Here is a 20000-nt window from a genome sequence, read left to right on the forward strand (position 1 = left end):
GCAATTTTTTAAGTAGCTGGCAGTCCCTAAGGCATATGAAGCATCTCTTCTGTGCTGCTACTACATTTTTGTGATGCTCAGGGCTTAGTGACTTGAATACAGGTCACATAAAAATGGGATGGGACTCTGTACACAGATGCATTCATTACATCATATTCAGTGTTCAACATTAGTTTTTGTGGCTAGCCCTACATCTCTAGTTTGTTGTCTTGTAGACTTGAATGCTTTTTTGGGTACAGTATCCATGGCCTTAACTTCTCAGCCTCATCTTGCATCACTGATTACAGAAAATGGACTTTTAGAACATTGAACAGCAAGGATTCTATCAGAAGGCCATATATATATATATATACATATATATACATCTATATGTATATATATGTACATATATATATATACATATAAATATATCTATATATTATATATATATATATATATATATATATATATATATATATATATATATATATGTGTGTGTGTGTGTGTGTGTGTGTGTGTGTGTGTGTGTATCTATATATATACATATATATATATATATATATATATATATATATATATATATATATATATATACACGTATATATATATGTATATAAATACATACATGTATATGTATGTATATATGTGTGAGTGTATATATATATATATATATATATAATATATATACATATACATATATACACACACACACATATACATATATATATTTTTTTTTATGAAAATATATATTTTTTTATCTATCGATTTATCTATCTATCTATATATATTTATATATGTATGTATATGCATTTATGTATTTATATATATGTATATTTATATATATTTATGTATATATGTACATATGTACATATATACATGTGTATACATATATATAGACATAGATATATTTATATATATTTATATGCTAAGTCAATGCTGCTGTAAAAATACTTTTAATTAATTAATTTATTTATTTATTTATTTATTTATTTTCTTTTTTTTTTTTCTTTTTTTTCTTTTTTTTTTTTCCTTTTTTGGTAAAATGTTATGAATATTGAAGGTGTTATTTTTATTAAAGACATTATAGACATAAGTAATGGCAATATAAAAAAAATATATTTTCAAAAATCAAGGAAAAGGGTAAATAGGCAAGACAGGCAGTAATCGTAATAGGCTAATGGTTTCTTAGTACAAGTGTAGCCATCTATGTTTAAAATCAATTAAACAAGTAAACTCTCAGTGGGCATGGCATACGCATACTCGTCATGCCCGTTGGCATTGGGTTAAAGGGTCCAAAACCCACGGTACTGTATTCTTACAGAATTAAAAACCCACAGTCCTGTATTAATACAGAGTTAAAAACCCACAGTGCTGTATTCTTACAGGAACTACACAGATGGCAGTTCCTCAGTAAAACGACCTCATCAGAGACGAGGTGTGTTAAGTGCATTTCTTGGAGAACTATAATATCAGGAGCATAGGACAAGGCTAATAATTTAAGGTCATTTACTTTAGATCTAAGACTTCGACAGTTCCACTGTATAATGGTTAACGCAAAGATTACGTTTTATGGGGATTAGAAGTGTTTTGTCCGCCAGTTTTAATTTACTTCATATGAGAGGAAGGTGCCTCCTCTCCCTCGCTTCCCGGGGACCTCTCACGGGATGGTTTGGAGACAGAAGCCTCCATGTCCTGCACCTCCTGGCGAGTGAGACGACTGACAGATTGCGACCTGCTTCTCTCTCGAGAAACCGATCGCAAGCCAAGCGAAGTCCTCACAGGATTTGCCTGGACAGGGAGGTGCGATCGGGACTGTGATTTTCTTAGGATGTTTATGCTGGGTTAATGCAGCCATTTGATCGACCAATTTAGTCAATTGATATACTTTAATATTTGATTCTTTAACAGTTTCAGTTCAGCAATTTCTTTATCCTTATCTGCAAGCTGTTGACTGACATTACTTGCACTAGGGGTGATGTTAGTTACTGCTGCAGCATAGGAAGTATTGGGTTTGTGTGTCAAACTTTCCACTTTCCTCTTAGCGTCAGTATAACTAACTTCATGTTTTCTCATATATGTCCCAGTCTCCTTCTTCAGGCTGCTGCACTCAGCAGATCCTGACTGATGGGGACCTCCACAGTTAGCACTATAGTATATATAAATGGCTCCCACGTGGTGCGCCCACGCTAGCCCAAGCCAACCGGCGGTCGTGGCGTGCCCACGCCACTCACCAGTACTTAAGGCCCAGGATGACCCAGGTCAGGGAGAATTCCTGCCGAGAGCCTGTAGGGTCAAGGCCAGCCGCTGAGCCAGCCGTCCACCCCCCACCTCTGGGCTGACCGTACACCCAGCACTAAGCCTTACCAAGACTTGTATCGCACATGTAATATAGATGTGTTTATGCATTCTTCTCAATATAGAGCCTTTACATATCTGGTGGCAGGGTGGTCGTTGCATCCTTTTGGCACGCAACAGGGACTCATAGTCTCCGAATCACTGTGTTATGAGCCGTGCTAACGTTGGCTATCACTCCTGTTTATCACTGTTTAAAGGTGTTCGTCTAAAGAGCCTTTACAGTCTGGTGGCAGGGTGGTTCGTTGCGTCCTTTCGGCTAGCAACATGGACACACAGCCTCTGGTTACCGCTCGAACCAATCGCTCCCACGATGTCTTCAGAACCTGTTGTGAGTACATATTTGGGCCTTTTTCCTATCTTTTCTCTATCATCCCCTAAATGTGTTAAGCTGTATGTGCAGTCACGCTCACGCTGGTTTTGTTAGGTTAAAGTGCTAATTAACAGCAAATGGTACGCTCTCCATTCTTCTGACCTCAGATCACATTACTGTGTGATCACAGTATGGGTTCAAACAATATGAATATCATTCATTTATTACGTATTTGTTTAATTTTTCTCGTGATTAGAGAGTAAATTGTTTCAATTGCAACGAATTTAGCGCGTTCATGATTTTACTGTTTTCATGAACATCATATCATTATTCTTTTCTCGCTACCCATTTCCCGTCTTGACCTGAACTCCGAGTGAAACCTATTAGTCTCATCTGCTTGGGACAGCTGTGTGATCTGACCCCACTTTCACTCTGAGTGATTGACACGGTGAAATGAATGTGAGAACAGCTGGCATTTCCTGTATATTGTTTTTCGAGATTGTTACATTATAGGATAACGAGCAGCATCCGTTACATGTTCATTGGTGACACGTTCTATCGGCGCTAGAGCGGAGCTTGTAACACGAATTATTTACATTTTTATATAGTACCATGGATCTTCCCCTTATCATAGTGTCAGAATGCCTGATTACTTGGGGTTGCGTATATGCCTAATAGATCCGCGTTCCGACGTTAGTTCGTTGGGCAACGTTTTGAGCTGGTGTGACTCACTGTTACGTCCGTTAAATAATGTAGGACTAGGGCTTAAGCTAGAATCGTGATTCGCTTATTAATCACACCCTGCTCACACTTTAGACGTCACTGCCATGTTTGGGTAAATCCCATCGATTTGTGATTCATGATAAATACCTGTAGGGCATTGCATGAGTGCCCATCACAGACTCGCAGCTAGAGTGGGTTATTTATAAATTTTCCCAGCTTGTTTCGCTTCATGAAGTACGGCATTCTTGGGGTATAGACCCCCTCGTCAATGAAGTCTGCATGTGCAGTTGACAATACCTCGGCAGATTGTTCCATGAGAAGATTTGCTTGCGAATGTTTTTCACGTCACCATTCATTATTGCGTCATTCTGTCGCATATCATTAAATGTTAAATTCAATGTAGTACTTGAAATAATTTTGTATCACTTCTATAGCTAGTTTATTGCATTTGTATAAAATGAACGTTAATTTCCGTGTTTGGCATCCATGTCAGGTCTGTGTGAGGTCACTTTGACTCTCATTAACTGACACACACACACACACACACACACACACACACACACACACACACACACACACACACACACACACACACTTATTTACCCTCCTGTCTATCAGAGACGGTTGGTAGTTCAAGCTAGGTCTGTACCGTCTCTCTCTCCTATTTTCTTCCTTAACTTTGTGAAATAAAACACACACAAAAAAAAAGACGAAAATAACGAAAAGTCAACCATAAAAACTGCAAATAATATAAATAATCGGCAAGTGGCACTTAACATCCCCTCTTCTCTGTTGTCTCTCTTTTCTCTAACTATCTTGGCCCTTATGTGTATAATCTGGTTCACGATATCTGTCACGGCACCGAAGGAGGCCCTGCTGTAGAAACGGTCACCTTCGGGCGCTGTGGAAAACGTCATCGGAAGATCGCCAGAAACCGAGAAAGACTAGGATAATTAAGCCCATAGATCCAGTGAATGACCAGGAACTCGCCAGAGCAGGTACCAGTCGCCCCATGATGGACGGGCGTCGCTGCCTGGACGCTGCAGATCCACTCAACCTCCCGGAGATCGTCACCCGAAGAGGACGCTTCCTGCCGGACGCCCGTGATCCTGACGAGGACAACAAGGACGTCGGTACTAGCAAGCAGCCGAGGACCTGGATGAGATCTGCGGGAACGGGCATTGGGTGAGTAAGCCGCCGAGTTAGGCCTGTTCGAGGACTACGAGGACGAGTCCAAAGTCAAGGAGGACATGTGGATGTCGTGGAAGAACTAATTTACGAGGGACTAAGATGAAGATGACGACAGGGACGAGAAGCCATGAAGATGCGCCAGGGACATCACACGCAAGAACGAAGTGATTACAAGTCAAGAACCAGCCAGGCGTCTCGGAGCAAGGCGTTAGTAGGTGGCCGAGCAATATAGTATATATAAATGGCTCCCATGTCAGCCACGTGGGAGCCATTTATATATTTATTGCCACGTGGTGCGCCCACGCTAGCCCAAGCCAGCCGGCGGTTGTGGCGTGCCCACGCCACTCACCAATACTTAAGGCCCAGGATGACCCAGGTCAGGGAGAGTTCCTGCCGAGAGCCTGTCGGGTCTAGGCCGGCCGCTGAGCCACCTGTCGGCCCCCCTCCAGGCTGACCGTACACCCAGCACTAAGCCTTACCAAGACTTGTATCCGTGTGAATTATCTGTGTTGCTTACGCTTCTCAACAAAAGAGGTTAAGCCAACCGTCCCCTTTCACTACTCCTGCTAACCATATGTTTAAGTAATCTAAATAGCCTTTACAAGCACATTTGGAAATCTGAGTAGTACATGTGATGGTGTCGTGGGCTTCAGCACATTTACAGCAAACAAATTTATTAGTCTTTTTCAATACATCTTAATGAGGTTTGTTTTTGGCATCTATTACAATGCATTGGCTTTTGGATGTTAGGTCTGACTTGGACACGTTTATATCCAACATTGACATACTCAGGGATTTTATTTAAAGCTAGGTCAGTCCAGTTTTCATTTGCACATTCCCATCCTTCTTGGTCATACAATGAACGTCCACTACGTCTTGGTCCTTCATGCTCTTGAAAATTTCACTTTCTTCCATCGTCCTCAAATCCCTGTGAAAGATTACTCCTTTACAGGTATTTGGGCCAGTTAGTTACTTTAACTCAGAGATCATGAATTTGCATCAGCTTAAGTAAATCAAGGACCTTTTTGATGATAAAGGGCTTCACGTTCAAAAGCGATTGATTTTCATTCACGCATTTAACATTCATGAACCTATTGTTCACAGTCAAATTGATCATAGTCCTCCTTGAGGAGGAGAAGGGGTAGCCGGGGTATCAGAATTCAGGATAAAAGAAAAAGTGTGCCCAAAGAACGCTTCACACTACTGGGCCTCCCTACTCAGGGGTCAAAGCCTGCAAGGGCTACCCTAGTGTAGTAGAGAGCTGCAGGTCTGAGGTGGGGTGCTGACTACTCCTACTGTAGCCTCTGTCACCTGCAAAAATAAGAGCACTGAAGGTGCAGCCAAAGCACTAGAAAGTGCATAAGGATCTGTAATAATTTCAAATTACATAAAAAACTCAGAAGCAACAAAATCAAGGGAGGCGAGAGGCACCGGGCTCCAGGGTAGCTCTTGTGGCACAAGACTTTGTCTTTGTTGCTGCTGCCTTATGAACAAGGTGTGCGGTCATCAAAATTTCATACAAGAACGACTATCTTCTTTCTTCTTTCAACCAGTGGCATGTGGCCAAGGTTATTAGGCCAGTGGATCCTATTTATTCTCTTAATCTATATAAGGTCATTCAGTTTTGTCTCCCTTAAAAAAGTGATTACTTTACTGATTATTTTTTCATTGGCTGATAATATATTAATTAGTGAGAATTCTTTATTGATTTGTTGGAAATATTTTTTTTATTTTTTGTCTATGGATATGGTGTTGTTGGCATACTGTGAGGATATGTGTTATGGTAAGGTTGGGATTGCAGAGGAGACATTGTGGAGAATTTTTTTTTTTCAATGTAGGGAGTGAGGTGGATGAGTCTTGTAGCGTTGACCCTAAGACGGGCCAACATCACCTCATCCCTTCTTTCTTTCCTGTGGGATGTGCCCCACAGTTCTATTTCTGTTTTTATTTTGTTAGTTGGAGGTTGGTCCACTCACTTTGCCACAGGAGATGTAATTTTGCTTTTTTTAAGAGACACAAAACACCTGAGATCTGTACGAACTATGGTAGTGTCCAGATCGCGAGTTGACCCACCTAATTTGTCAGCCTGTTCATGCCATGGATACCAGAGTGGCCTGGTACCCATATTAGCTTGATTGATTTGTTGGCACCATGTAACTTACGAATGATATTACCTAGCAGTTCATTTTTAGTTGTTTCTAAGGATTTAATAGCTTTAAGTGAACTTAGTGAGTCTGAAAAAATAACTATTCTATCGTGGGTCGTCGATAGTGCAAAATCAATAGCTTTGTCAACAGCAAAAAGTTCAGCAAGAAAAATCGATGTATGATTCGGCAGTCTGAACTTTAGTTCACATTCAGTCGGCCATACACCCGCACACACACTCATCTGTCTTGGAGCCGTTGGTATATATGAAAAAATTTAGATGTTTAATAAGGATCTCTCTGAACCTCTGGCGTACCTCCACCTCCGGCGCCATGGCTGATGGAAGCCAGGCTTCCATTGGGTGTTTACCATGGCACTATGTTTGACTGAACCAGGGTATCAATGGTAGAGAGATCTATACCGTCTTTCTCGGCGAGATCGTGGAGTCGCATGGCAAAGGGCCTAGTGCTTTCTTTGCCATTAGGGTGGCTCGGGTCTCGAATAGGTCAGTGCTAACTGGCCGCCATCTGACTCGGAGGGGAGGTACTCCTGACTCCACCTAAAAACACTCGATCCGAGTACATTTTAGGGCTCCAACACAAACAGGCATTCTGCACAACATCCAAACCTTTCAAACTTGTTATCGATGCCGAATCATACGCGATTGACCCATAATCTACAGTGCTTTATATACCATTAGCAAAGCCTGTCTATCAGCTCCCTATTTATTACCAGAAATTCACTTAAATAAATTTAGTGCTCTTTGACATTTATTCTTTAACTGACCAATGTGGTCTTGAGTCTACTATCAAAAAGTAAATCAAGAAATTTAGCAGAATTTTGAATAGGTATTTGGGTGGTTGTGTAGAGTTAGCCTGATGTTCGGCTTTCTCTTATGTGAAAAAATGACCCCAATACTCTTTCTTGTGGAAAACTTAAAACCCCACTGGAGGCCCCAGTTATGAATCATACCCAGTGCCAATTGGATGCGATTTGCTGAGAATTCTGCATTATTGCTTGAATGCCATAATGAACAAACATCAGCATACAGTGAGTATTTATGATTCCGAGGAGGAGCTGGTAAGATGTCATTTATCATACATAAAAATAATGTTGGTGACAAGACACTTCCTTGTGGGACCCCGTTTGCTTGCACAGAAATGTCGGAAAAAGTGACATTCCCACAAAATAATTTGACAAAATATTCTGTTAGAAATGAAGTTTTGTATAAAACAAGGCAAATCTCCACGTAATCCAAAAGCACAAAGTTTTCTGAGTAGGCCATATCGCCATGTCATGTCGTAGGCTTTTTCTGTATCTAAAAATACTGAAATCAAAAAATCTTTTTTTGGCAATTGCCTCTTGAATATGACTGTCCAGCTTTACTAGTTGATCGAGAGTTTGGCATCCCTTTCGGAAACCGCATTGCTCGTTAACTAGTAAATTACTAGAATTCAAAAAATGCAATAGCCTACTGTTAACCATTCGTTCTATGACCTTGCATAAGCAACTTGTCAACACAATTGGGCGGTAGGAGATGGCAAATCTGGAATTACCCCCTCCTTTCAATATGAGAATGATGTGGGCGAAGTGCCATGAGTTTGGAAAAGTGTGGCTTTTCCAAATTTCATTGTACACTTCTAGCAACTTAATCATGTCATCATGATTAAGATCATCTCATATTGAATCTCATCGGGGCCTGAGGATGTTCCTCTACTGCCATCTAGGGCTCGGACAAGCTCATCCATTGTAAGATCTTTATTGTAGTCAAAGTCATCTTAAGTGGCAAAATTAATAGGTTGCAGCTAAGCTGCTTCATTGATGGGCAGGAATGCGGGATGGTAATTTGCTGAGCTGCTTGTATGAGAGAACTGCCTGGCGAGTGCATTAGCAATGTCTCTTGGTGAATCTTAATTATTGCCCTCGTGAATGATGTTATTTATTTTGAAAGATGTTTTTTTTCTAATTTATTTTATTGATAGTGGACCAAACCTCTGATATTTTGGTAATGCTGTTAATTGTAGAGACAAAGCTTCGCCAGGAGTCTCTTTTTGATTGTCTAATTACTCTACGAGCCCTAGCTCTTGCTTGTTTGTAGTTGCTAAAGTTCTCATTTGTGATGTTATTTTTGAAAAGCCTGTAGGCCTTATTGCATCGGCACAGCGCCCTGCAGCAATCTGGTGTCCACCATGGAACTCTATGCTTAACGCTATCTGTCGAAGTTTTAGGAATGGATAGCAATGCTGCTTCTAAAATCGAATTCTGAATATTGTTTACTTTATCATCAATGGTTTCTCCAACAAGTTCGAGCTTGACGCTCCTTGTGAAGGCGACCCAGTCTGCTCTTTTTATGTTAAATTTAGGCGCTGAAGGTGTTCTTACTGTGTCGCGTGAATATTCAATTAAAATAGGAAGATGATCGCTTCCCAACGAGTCGTCAATGATGTGCCACAGGCACTTGGCTGCTATTGATGAAGAGACCCGTGATATGTCTATAAAGCTCAAATTACCGGTATTATCGTCCACCCGCGTCGGACTACCATCGCTCAGAAGGACTAAATCAGACTCAAATTAACTACTTACTCACCTCTACCATCCACCCGCAGGATGGATGGTAGAGCATTGAAATCACCTACCATCCATATGATTTTTAGCTCATCATAGACTATCACTTTATCAGGTGGACAATAAACTGAACATATAGCTAGATACGTGCCATTAATATTTACTTTGCATGCGACAAACTCCAAAGTAGAATCAATAGTCACTTCTGTAAAAGGGAGGTTTTGGTGGATGTACATGGCAAATCCGCCTCCACCCCTACCCTCATGATCCTTCTGACATAAAAGGTAGTTCCTCAGCGATACGACCTCGTCAGAGACGAGGTGTGTTAAATGCGTTTCTTGGAGAACTATAATATCGGGAGCATAGGACGAGGCTAATAATTTAAGGTCATTTACTTTTAGATCTGAGACTTCGACAGTTCCATTGTATAATGGTCGACGCGAAGATTACGTTTTATGGGGTTTGGAACTGCCTTGTCCACCAGTTTTAATTTTCTTTTTATGTGAGGGAGGCGCCTCCTCTCCCTCGCTTCCCGGGGACCTCTCACGGGATGGTTTGGAGACAGAAGCCTCCATGTCCTGCACCTCCTAGCGAGTGAGACGACTGACAGATTGCGACCTGCTTCTCTCTCGAGAAACCGATCGCGAGCCAGACGAAGTCCTCACAGGTGTAGCCTGGACGGGGAGGTGCGCTCCGGACTGTGATTCCGTATCAGCCTCCTTAGAATGTTTATGCTGGGTTGATGCAGCCATTTGATCGACCAATTTTGTCAGTTGATATACTTTAATATTTAATTCTTTAATGGTTTGTTTGAGTTCAGCAATTTCTTTATCCTTAGCTGCAAGGTGTTGACTGACATCACTTGCACTAGGGGTGTTGTTAGTTACTGCTGCATCATAGGAAGTATCAGGTTTGTGGGTCAACTCTCCACTTTCCTCTTAGCTTCAGTATAACTAACTTCATGCTTTCTCATATATGCTAATGTCTCAGTATCTTCTTCAGGATGCTGCACTCAGCAGATCCTGACTGATGGGGGACCTCCACAGTTAGCACATTTGGAAATCTAACTAGTACATGTAATGGTGTCATGAGCTTCAGCACAGTTATGGCAAACAAATTTACTTGGATATAAGGCTTTTGGATATAAGGTCTAACTTGAACCGTTCATAACCGATTTTATTCAAAGCAAAGGTAAAAAACACAGTCCAGTTTTCGTTCACACATTCCCATCCTTCTTGGTCATACAATAAACGTCCACTACGTCTTCGTCCTTCATGCTCTCAAGAATTTCACTTTCTTCCATCGTCCTCAAATCCCTGTGAAAGATTACTCCCTTACAGGTATTTGGGCCAATAGGAATAGTTACTTTAACTCGATGATCAAGAATTTGCGTCAGCTTAAATAAATCCTTAATCTGGGAGTTATATTGTACTTTAACAAGGAGGATTCCATCTCGCAATTTTTTGACAAAATCAAAATCGCCGTCCAATTGACCATGAAGAACCTTTTTGATGATAAAGGGGTTCATGTTCAAAGAGACTGATTTTCATTCACACACTTTACATTCGCGAACCTTGCATTCTGGGTGGGGATTTTGAAAATTGTCATAAGTGGGGGTGCCGTTGTTCATAGTCGAAGAGTGGTCATGAGTCGCCCCTCCTCCTTGAGGAGAAGAGGTATCCGGGGTAGCATCCATCCTGGGTATCGGACCTGGTCCGACCCCTTGTCTCAAAGTCGTAGTCCTGAAGGGATCAAAAACTCTTAACTTTTGGTATCAACTTAACAGCAATAGCTAAGAGAGTAAGGCAGTTTTCTGTCCCCCCAGTGGAAGCCTGGTTGCGTTCTCCAGTACCACAGAGGGATCGAGTTATGTGTGGGACACTTCCTAACCGCCGAACTTGCCTAGGCGAAGGACGGTAATTCAATGCCCACCCCCCAAGCGAATACAGGAGTTCACGAGGAACTCCGGTAGGCTCAGGAAAGTCACATTAAGATGAAAGGATTTCAGGACAAAAGAAAAAGTGCGCCCAAATGACGCCCCAGACTATTGGGCCTCCCTACCCAGGGGTCAAAGCCACAAGGGCTACCCTGGTGTAGAAGAGAGCTGCGGGTCTGAGGTGGGGTGCTGACTACGCCTACTGTAGCCTCGTGTCACCTGCAAAAACAAAAACACTGGAGGTGCCCAGGATTGTAATGGTAGAGCCACGTTTCATTACCTGTCACAAATGTCTGCAGAAGAGTCCTCATCCCACTTGTTCAAAATTTCTATTGAAAGATCTACCCTTGTTTGCTGCTGATCTGGGCGCAACAGCCTTTTGCTTAACCCCAAACTCTCCACCAGAATTGTGTGTACAGAACCCACAGAGATGTTGAGTATTTCTGCTACTGATTCAGTGGTTATTCGTCTATTTTTTTTCAATCATCTCGCAAACAGCACCAATGTTTTCCTCACAAACTGACGTTGATGGCCTGCCACTTTGGGGCTCAACTTCAATTTCGTTTCTACCACTTCTGAACCGACTTATCCATTTGTAGTCTGTTATTTCTTTGGAGCATTGTCACCATAAACTTGTTCCAGACCGTCAATGATTTTCCTATTCTCCCAACCGAGTTTCACAATGAATTTAATGTTTGTCCTGGCCTCGATTTTGTTGGATTTCATGTTGCTTGAATGGTGCCTGACTTCGAACCGGCGTCGATGCGCTATTACATGTTATAGTCATTTATTTATATTTATACATAATACATATATGTGTATATGATATATATATATGTATTTATTTATTTATTTATTTATACATGTATAGAGTATATATATAAATAATATGTGTATAAATATATATATTTTTTATTTATTTATATGCATACGTATACATATATACATACATCTATATACATGTGTGCACACACACACGCACACGCACACGCACACACACACACACACACACACACACACACACACACACACACACACACACACACACACACACACACACACACATAGATGCATATATATACACATATACATACATATAAATATACTTGTGTAGATATATATATGTATATATATATAAATACATATATGTGTGTGTGTGTGTAGATATAAGTATATATACATGTATATGTATACACATACACACACACACATGTATATATACGTATATATATTTATATATTTATTCATATAAACATATATATATTTATACTTAATTATTAATAAATCAGTCAGGATTGCATGTTTTTTTGTTTTTTTTTTATTCTCGGGCTCGTGACAACGCTCCTGCCTCGGTGTTTTAATCCCAGCCTTAATTCTAGCCTTAATCTAAATGAATTATGCCGATTTTATTCTTCATAAAGGCTAGATAGATGTCGTAATTTCGCCGCCGACGGATTTTAAAGGCTAAAAACCTCCCCGAAGCACTCATACACATATAAATAGATAGATGGAAATGTGTATTTATGCATTTGTTGTATAAACCTGTAAATATGTATATTTATATATGAAAACCAATGAAGGCATGTGCATACAATTACTCAAAATTGCGTTTAATAAATGTTTTGTTAATTTAAGACTTCATCTATAAAATGAGCATCGATATATTTACGTTAAGGGGACCGTCCCTGGTTTTGGGGGGTTGGGTCGGGGTGGGGGGGGGTCGAAAATGAGTTATGCCCTGTTTCAGATTCGTATACTATTGTAGAATAACTCATGTGAAAATTAGGTGGTCAAACGAGGGCCTAACCCCGGACAACTATTTCGCTGATCAGCGAATTTCACCCGAGTGTTAGGGTGTGCGCGCGAGTATATGAGTGTGCGCGCGAGTGTATGAGTGTGCGTGTCTACCTTGGCGACAAGGAGTAGGTTGGTAGCCCATGATACTCTCTGAAGGGATATTTCAACTGAGTTGAAGATTTTTCCTCATCTCAGTTGAAAAGAGACCAGGAACCATGAGTAGTAGTATCCATGTTTTAGTATTAGCTTTCTTATTCTCCCTTCCTCCCGTTGTACACCCTGTTTGCTTATGGGTGATTACGTATGAGCATATTTATATTTACCCCACTCCCCCTTATCTTCCCTACCTCCCATTTTCGGCCGGGGGGGGGGGTAATAAGAAAATGGGACAACCGAGGTGGAGGGTAATATGAGGTATAGAGGACTCCTGACAGCAGAAAAAACGAGTTCGAGTTTAGAAGTGCGTGAACGTGATATTACAACGTTATTTTATGGTCACGTGGACCGCATAGTTACGGCGCAGGATGACTTCAGTGCTATATTATATTGTATTTTGTGATGCTGTGCAATAACTATTAATCCGTTCTGAATGAAATAAAGAACAAGAGATAGAGCAATGGTTGGGCTTTTTCTTATGTATAAAGTAGCCAGGAAGCAAGCGAAAAAAAATGGAAAATTAATAGAAAATTATCAAAAAAGTTTGAAGGTCGATTACTCGTAAAGTTTTTTTTTTTTTTTCTTTCTCACGGCTTACAGTTTTTGTCCGACCTCAAAATGCTTTCCCCCCCCCCCCCCCCCAACAGAACGTCAGTATGCGCATAGAACTACGTATCGTTTTTTTTTTTTTTTTTTTTCTTAATTCAAAATATTTTATTTACCAGTTTTTAACCTTTTTGTCCTCTTTATTTTTTGCAGTTATGTAACATGCGATAATTTTGAAACGAATTAATGAATTTCCAAATTGGAATACGTTGTTTTGTTTATATGACCTAGAGGTTTTCTCAGCAAAAGTAATATAGTAAATTAAGTGATAACTCTGGGACGTGAGAAGGCTAGAGTTAACCTAACTTTAAAAAAATAAGAAAACATTTCGTTGCACCTACATAATAAAGTAGTCTTTCATCCTACAAAATTTCATTAAAATCTGTAAGACCATTTTCTATTTTTCAACATAAAAGTGAAAATCGGCATTTTCTCAGGGATTGTCCCCTTAATGTATTTGTCTAACGATTGTTGTGCATTAACGTGGATATATAACTCTATGTTGTAGATGAAAGTTTAAATTAACAAAATCTATAATAAATGCAATTTCAGACCTTTGGTCCGAGAATACATTTGATACACTCATATTTGGGTATGAGTAAAATAAAAGTTCTTCAGAATAATATATATATATGGGGATGAGAGGTGTTACAATATGGTAATTATTGAATTTCTGAAATATGTAATAAAACATCGAAATGGTACAACATTAGTCTTTAAAAACTAACTATATTATGTGTGTATATATATATATATTTTTTTTTACGTCATACATTAAAGTAAGAGTTGTAGACTATATCTTAAATAGCATTAAAAAATTATGGGAGAGCCCGCCCCGCGGGGACGTTTAATATTACGGCCGTAAGTCACTAAGGCAAGCTTTGCTTCGGTGCTGTCTCGCCGTAGTCTCGCCGTAGTCTCGCCGTAGGTGGTGATTCATGGCCTGTCACGGGTGGCTGCTGCTATTGCTGGGTTGCTGGCGAGGACTCCGAAGCCTGTGCGACGCAGGCTACTTTGACTAGGTGTCTTCCTAAGTTAAATACAGTTGTCGTCTGTGCGTGTTGTGATTCGCCTGCTGCCTTACAGGTGTATAATATATTGCAGTCTTGGTGACTCAATTATGGTTCCTTTTCTGTACCACCGGCTATTCTCCTGGTTCTGGATTCCTAGAACCAGGAGAACGTAGCCTCTCATCCCTGCTCGCTGAGGGGGAGGGGTAGGCTGTGTGCAGACCTATTGTTTTACAGTGGCATGACTGCAAGCTGCAAGGTCATCTGGAAGCTGGTGATCCTCTTCATGTGGTCGTTCCCCTGGTGGTAGTCTTCTCAGGTGGTGGCCAGCGAAGGTTGTGCTTTTCATAGCAGTCCCAAATAAAGAAGTATGTCCACACATTATTTGGTAATATGGGCTCTGTATCAGCAAATCTCTTAGTGAATACATTCTGCCTGCATAGTGTCCCATTGGTGTGCGCTGATATCTGAAGTGCCCCCATGGTGTTATGAAGGGGGTGAGACGATTGTTTTCCACATCTAGCGAGAACTGGTGGCTCTCTTGAATATATGCTTGGGCATACTGGAGATCATGTTAAATGGAGTTCTTGTTTGGTTGGTCTCATGCAGGCATGCTTGGTACAGCTTCTGGAAGTCCACAGTCCGTCTGTGTCCCTTTGGTCTTTCTTTTGTGCCTTAAAGAACACCTCGGAGTTATGTGCCTTGCTACAGACACCACATTTAGGCTTGGCTGGCAACTAGCCTGAAGGTAACCATATTTCTGGCAAGTGAAGCACCGAAGTGGCTCGGGTACATAGATTCTTAGGCTGTAAGAGCCCCAGTTACCCAAATTATGGATGGTAATTGGAGCTACTTTCAGGGTCACCAAGACTTGCCTGGTTGGGGTTTTCTCATTCGAGATTCAGGAAGCCCAAACATCCTATGAGTGTGATGTGATCAGCTTTACATCATAAACTGAGAAGCAAGGCAAGTAGCACCATCTTGACTCCTGTCATCAGGATTCAGCGGTGAGATACACACTTTCTTCCCATCTTTAAGCTTTGGATTGTCAACCTGATTTGTTTCTGCATCTCCAATGCTCTCAGGCATTGCCAAAGCCTTCAGGTTTAGGGAGCCTTAAACTGTGGGAAATGCTTTGAGGGTCCAGACTCTCCCTTAGAGTCTGTCTCCAGTCTAGGTCGTTTCGAACTGACCCTTTAGCATGGATTCTGGGCTTTGGTCATGGGAGCAGCTGGTTTAGCTGGTCTAGCTTGTGCTCCTATCTCGGTCAGGGAAGATGTCTGAGGGGAAGTCAGAGGTCTCCCTGTTTTGGGTGGAGGCTTGGAGAGGCCAGCATGAAAGCCCATCTGTTGGATAAACTCATGGATGGACATGTTTAGGTGATGGATTCTTTGTCGTTCTAACGAGTCAGCCTGTGCTTTTTACTTTTTCTTGCCAATATAAGCCATTAATGGCTTCAGATGCTGTGCAATTTTTGTCATCTTTTCTGTCAGTTTGTGGGTATTTTGTGAATTTGTTATCCCCACCCACCACAGAGTCCAACAAGGGGAAGCTGTCTGTTAGAGCTTATGTCTAACAACGATAGGGTGGCGAAAGGGAATATGCAGCCAATAGCAATTGTGACTGGTATGCATGGGACCTGTGCAAGTGCCAATAGCACCATGACTGCTTGACCCTAGCCTCCTGAAAGGAGACCAGCCAATCGAGCTGACCGGGCCAGGATCAGACCACCCGTCTTGTTGGAATAAGGAACCAAAGAGGTGTGTTGCTAGCTGCTGGGCTTACATGGTATCGCTCAACCCCCAGGACTCCCATCTCCAAAGCGCACAAGGTGCCAAGCATGGTAGATAATCTTTGTTTCGAACCATTTGGTCATCCCTCCCCAGTGAGTCCTTAAGTATACAGCATTGGTGTTGCCAGATACCACTAAGTGATGTCATGTCACCCTTTATAAGTTTTAGCGCAATAAAAACATTGACCACTTCCCTGAAAAGGTTTGGTCCCAGTTTCGATGCTCACACATACATGTGTGTGTGTGTGTGTGTGTGTGCTGATAGATAGATGTAGATATATGTATAAATATATATGAATATTTAAACATACACTCATATATATATAGATAGATAGATAAATAGATAGATAGGCAGATACATACATAGATAGATATACATACTTCTTTACTCAAGATTAACCATTCTTTTTTCACAGGGAAGTCCAATCTTCAAACACTTACAAGAGATAGGCTATACGGATTTTGAAGCGGAAGCGTCCAGGTCAAACAGTTTAGCAGAGTTTTCAGAAGAAGCCCCAAACATAAAGAAGGTATGCTATATACTAGTTTAATTGTTTGATACTAGCTTTGTTGTACTTGTAGCAGGGTCGTTATTTGAGGGGCCCTGGGGGGCCAATTGCTCTCCCAAGACTCGAGGTCTGGCGTGCTTACCCCAGAGGCGGCACCCTCAAGATTTCTTTGTCAAAATGACACTTTTATAGCTCCAGTCATTGCTTAAAAATGCTCCTTGAATCATAAATTTGTCAATTTTTGCTTGCCAACCAAACCCCTCCCCCAAGAAACATTTAACTTAGAGTAAGAGAAATTAGATTGAATAGAAATGCAGGAGTTAGTGTACTCACACTACTTTACATCAGTGATTAACTATAATCATTTTATATTATGTTAGCATTCACTGCATAGAATCGAATAGAATTTTTCCTACCTGTCTGGCACAATATTTTCCCACATCTTAATTTGTAAATGTTCATATGTACAACAGTATTCCTGTTCAAGTGTTTAATGGATAGCAAATTATTTTCATCTGTCTTTAAGATCTGACTTTAAGGCCTGGCAGAGTGAAACATTATGCAACCCAAGCTGTATATCATGTTCTATGAAGACCATTGATAAAGCCTCCGGGTTAGTACAGTGGTAACATGTCAGCCTTTCATCCGAGGGGTCGGCGGTTCGCGCCCCGCCCAAGCGCGAGAAGTTGCAATTGTCGCCTGGAGGTTAATGCTGTGGCTGGGCACCACGGCGGGTAAGGACTAATCTCAGCCGAGTCAGCACTAGCTGACACACGTTAGCGAGTCGGTAGTAGTCGACACAGGCCGGGCTCCCCTCATGGGCATAGCCCGGGCGAGGCTCAGCTTTGCATATGACATCCTTACCATCGATAAACAGAAGAGTTCCACCCACACACTCCCCATCATCCCTACCATCCTTCTCCTTATTTCCCTCTGCTGGCCGTGCAACAAGTTTACCTCTAACCCAGTAATGATGGGCTTGAAAATCACTCTACATGCACAGGTTTCCCCACCGGGGCACATGGTGGGTGCTCACTAGCTGTGGGAAGTTTCAACCGGCTCTGGCAGCTGGTTTGCAGAGAACAGCTATCTCTGGTTTTACACTTTAGAAACGTATACGTTTGCAGGCTTATTGAAGCCTTATGATATGTACTATGATATTCTCTTATATTTTAGTATATACTCCATTTTTGAAGTGTTTGAGCCATCTTAGTATGCAAAGTCAGTAGTGTGGCTTGGAGAGAGAACAGAAACACAGCATTACTTTCTTTTTCGATAAAAACAAAAACAAAAAAAACACCACTGCTGTGCACAGGGTGCAGGCCACAGGGAACTGCTGCAGCTGTTGCACATCATCTGGTCTCCTATGCACCAACTCCTTGAATTCTGCCTGGGTCATCTTGTACCACTTGAAGGTTTTCCTCATTGCTGGATAAGACTACGCCAGCTGATCCAGGAGGTTGACGCTCTTCATGCTGTTGTTGTACGAGACAAGGACCTCGGGCTTCAATCTCTCCTTCCCTCAGCAGTTGGGAGGCAGGGTAACGTCCTTGTTGGTCTGATCGGTCGACAGCATCATGACAGGACACTTGTCCACCCATTCAAGGCAGAGCATTCCCGTGTTGGTACTCCGAAAGTAGAGCTGTCCCTGGCTTGCCTGCAGGTCCAAGGGCATGCCCTTCCTGTTGGTATGAATTGTTCCCATGGTGCTGGTCATGCAAACCTACAAGTACTGAAGAGAGCCGTGGAGGAATACCAGATGTCCATGTGCAACTTGTATCCCTTGTTAGGCAGCTCCACCTTCATCAGGTCGACAACAGCCTTCATGCTGGCCCTGCAATCATGCCCCACCTAGCTCGCTTGCTCGGGTTGTACTACAGGGCATGGTGTCAAACCTGGAAACCCTACAAGCTCTCGTCGATGGTCACGGTCTTGTTTGGGATGAACACAGTCTGGGACATCGTGTCCAGGATATCCAGCACAGAATACAGCTTCCACAATCGACCCTCCGCTTCATGCTTCCCCTTGTTGTCGGCGAAGTGGGGCGCGGAGGTCAGGGCATCAAAGCGATCCCTGGTCATCGTCCTAGAAAACACCAAGGAAGACATCAATGGATCTGTCGACCAAAAGTCCCTCACGGTAAACAGTGAATGGAGACTCATGGGGAACCGTAGGCCGATGAACGAGTGGAGCTGCTGCACCGTTGCGTCCTCCCATCCCTTCATGTGCGGTGAAGGGGTTCATGGGATCTGGTGGATGTATATGTAATTGCCAGAAAGAAGACGTAAAACACGTGTTCAAAGACATGGAGAAAGAAAATCACCACATTTTCAAATTGGAATGCAAGAAATTAAAGGTCAGATACTTAACTGATCGTCTCGTCGATAATTTTTTGTAACAACTCTGTGAACAAGCTGGTGAAGATATCCAGGAGGCTCAATGCTTCACCCAGGTTGGCATGGACACCAGAAGTCCCAATGAAGCGATGGCACTTTGAAACATTCTCCTGTCAAATGAAGGAGGAGTTCCGGAAGCATTCATTCCCCTGTGATGCCTGATGTACTCGGCGAGAGGCTAGTCAGAGTCTATCGACGTATTAGCTGCTGGCAAGTAGTCTGCATCCAAGTCCGTGTCGAATTCCTCGGGGTCAGACTCGGATTCCTCCTAGTCCAAGTCATCACCATTGAAACTGTCAGAGACATTGACGTCTGTGAATACGGAAGAAAAACTTGAGTTTTCTGTTAAAAAAAAGTGCTACTCAGAAACAAAGTAATAAGTCAAAAGAGCCAGGTGTGTTTACAAAGAATGGTATAAATCTTACCAGAAATATAATTTGTCTTTGACTCTCTTAATGGGGCCATGTAGTCATTATCACCCCTGGAGGTTGAAGGCTGAGGGTCATCTGCCGCCTCCTTCTCAAAACTCA

General features: G+C 41.8%; 1 protein-coding gene across 2 annotated transcripts in view; it reads left to right on the forward strand.

Moving 5' to 3' along the window:
- The window catches only part of LOC125031316 (vezatin-like), a 49578-nt gene that overhangs the window by 4239 nt on the left and 25339 nt on the right, over nucleotides 1-20000 (forward strand). For both annotated transcript variants that reach the window (XM_047622001.1, XM_047622000.1), the window contains exon 2: nucleotides 16982-17095. In XM_047622001.1, coding sequence (XP_047477957.1) covers nucleotides 16982-17095 — 114 coding nt within the window. The remainder of the gene's footprint in view (nucleotides 1-16981; nucleotides 17096-20000) is intronic.

Source organism: Penaeus chinensis, chromosome 12, assembly GCF_019202785.1.
Source record: "Penaeus chinensis breed Huanghai No. 1 chromosome 12, ASM1920278v2, whole genome shotgun sequence".
Lineage (NCBI taxonomy): Eukaryota > Metazoa > Arthropoda > Malacostraca > Decapoda > Penaeidae > Penaeus > Penaeus chinensis.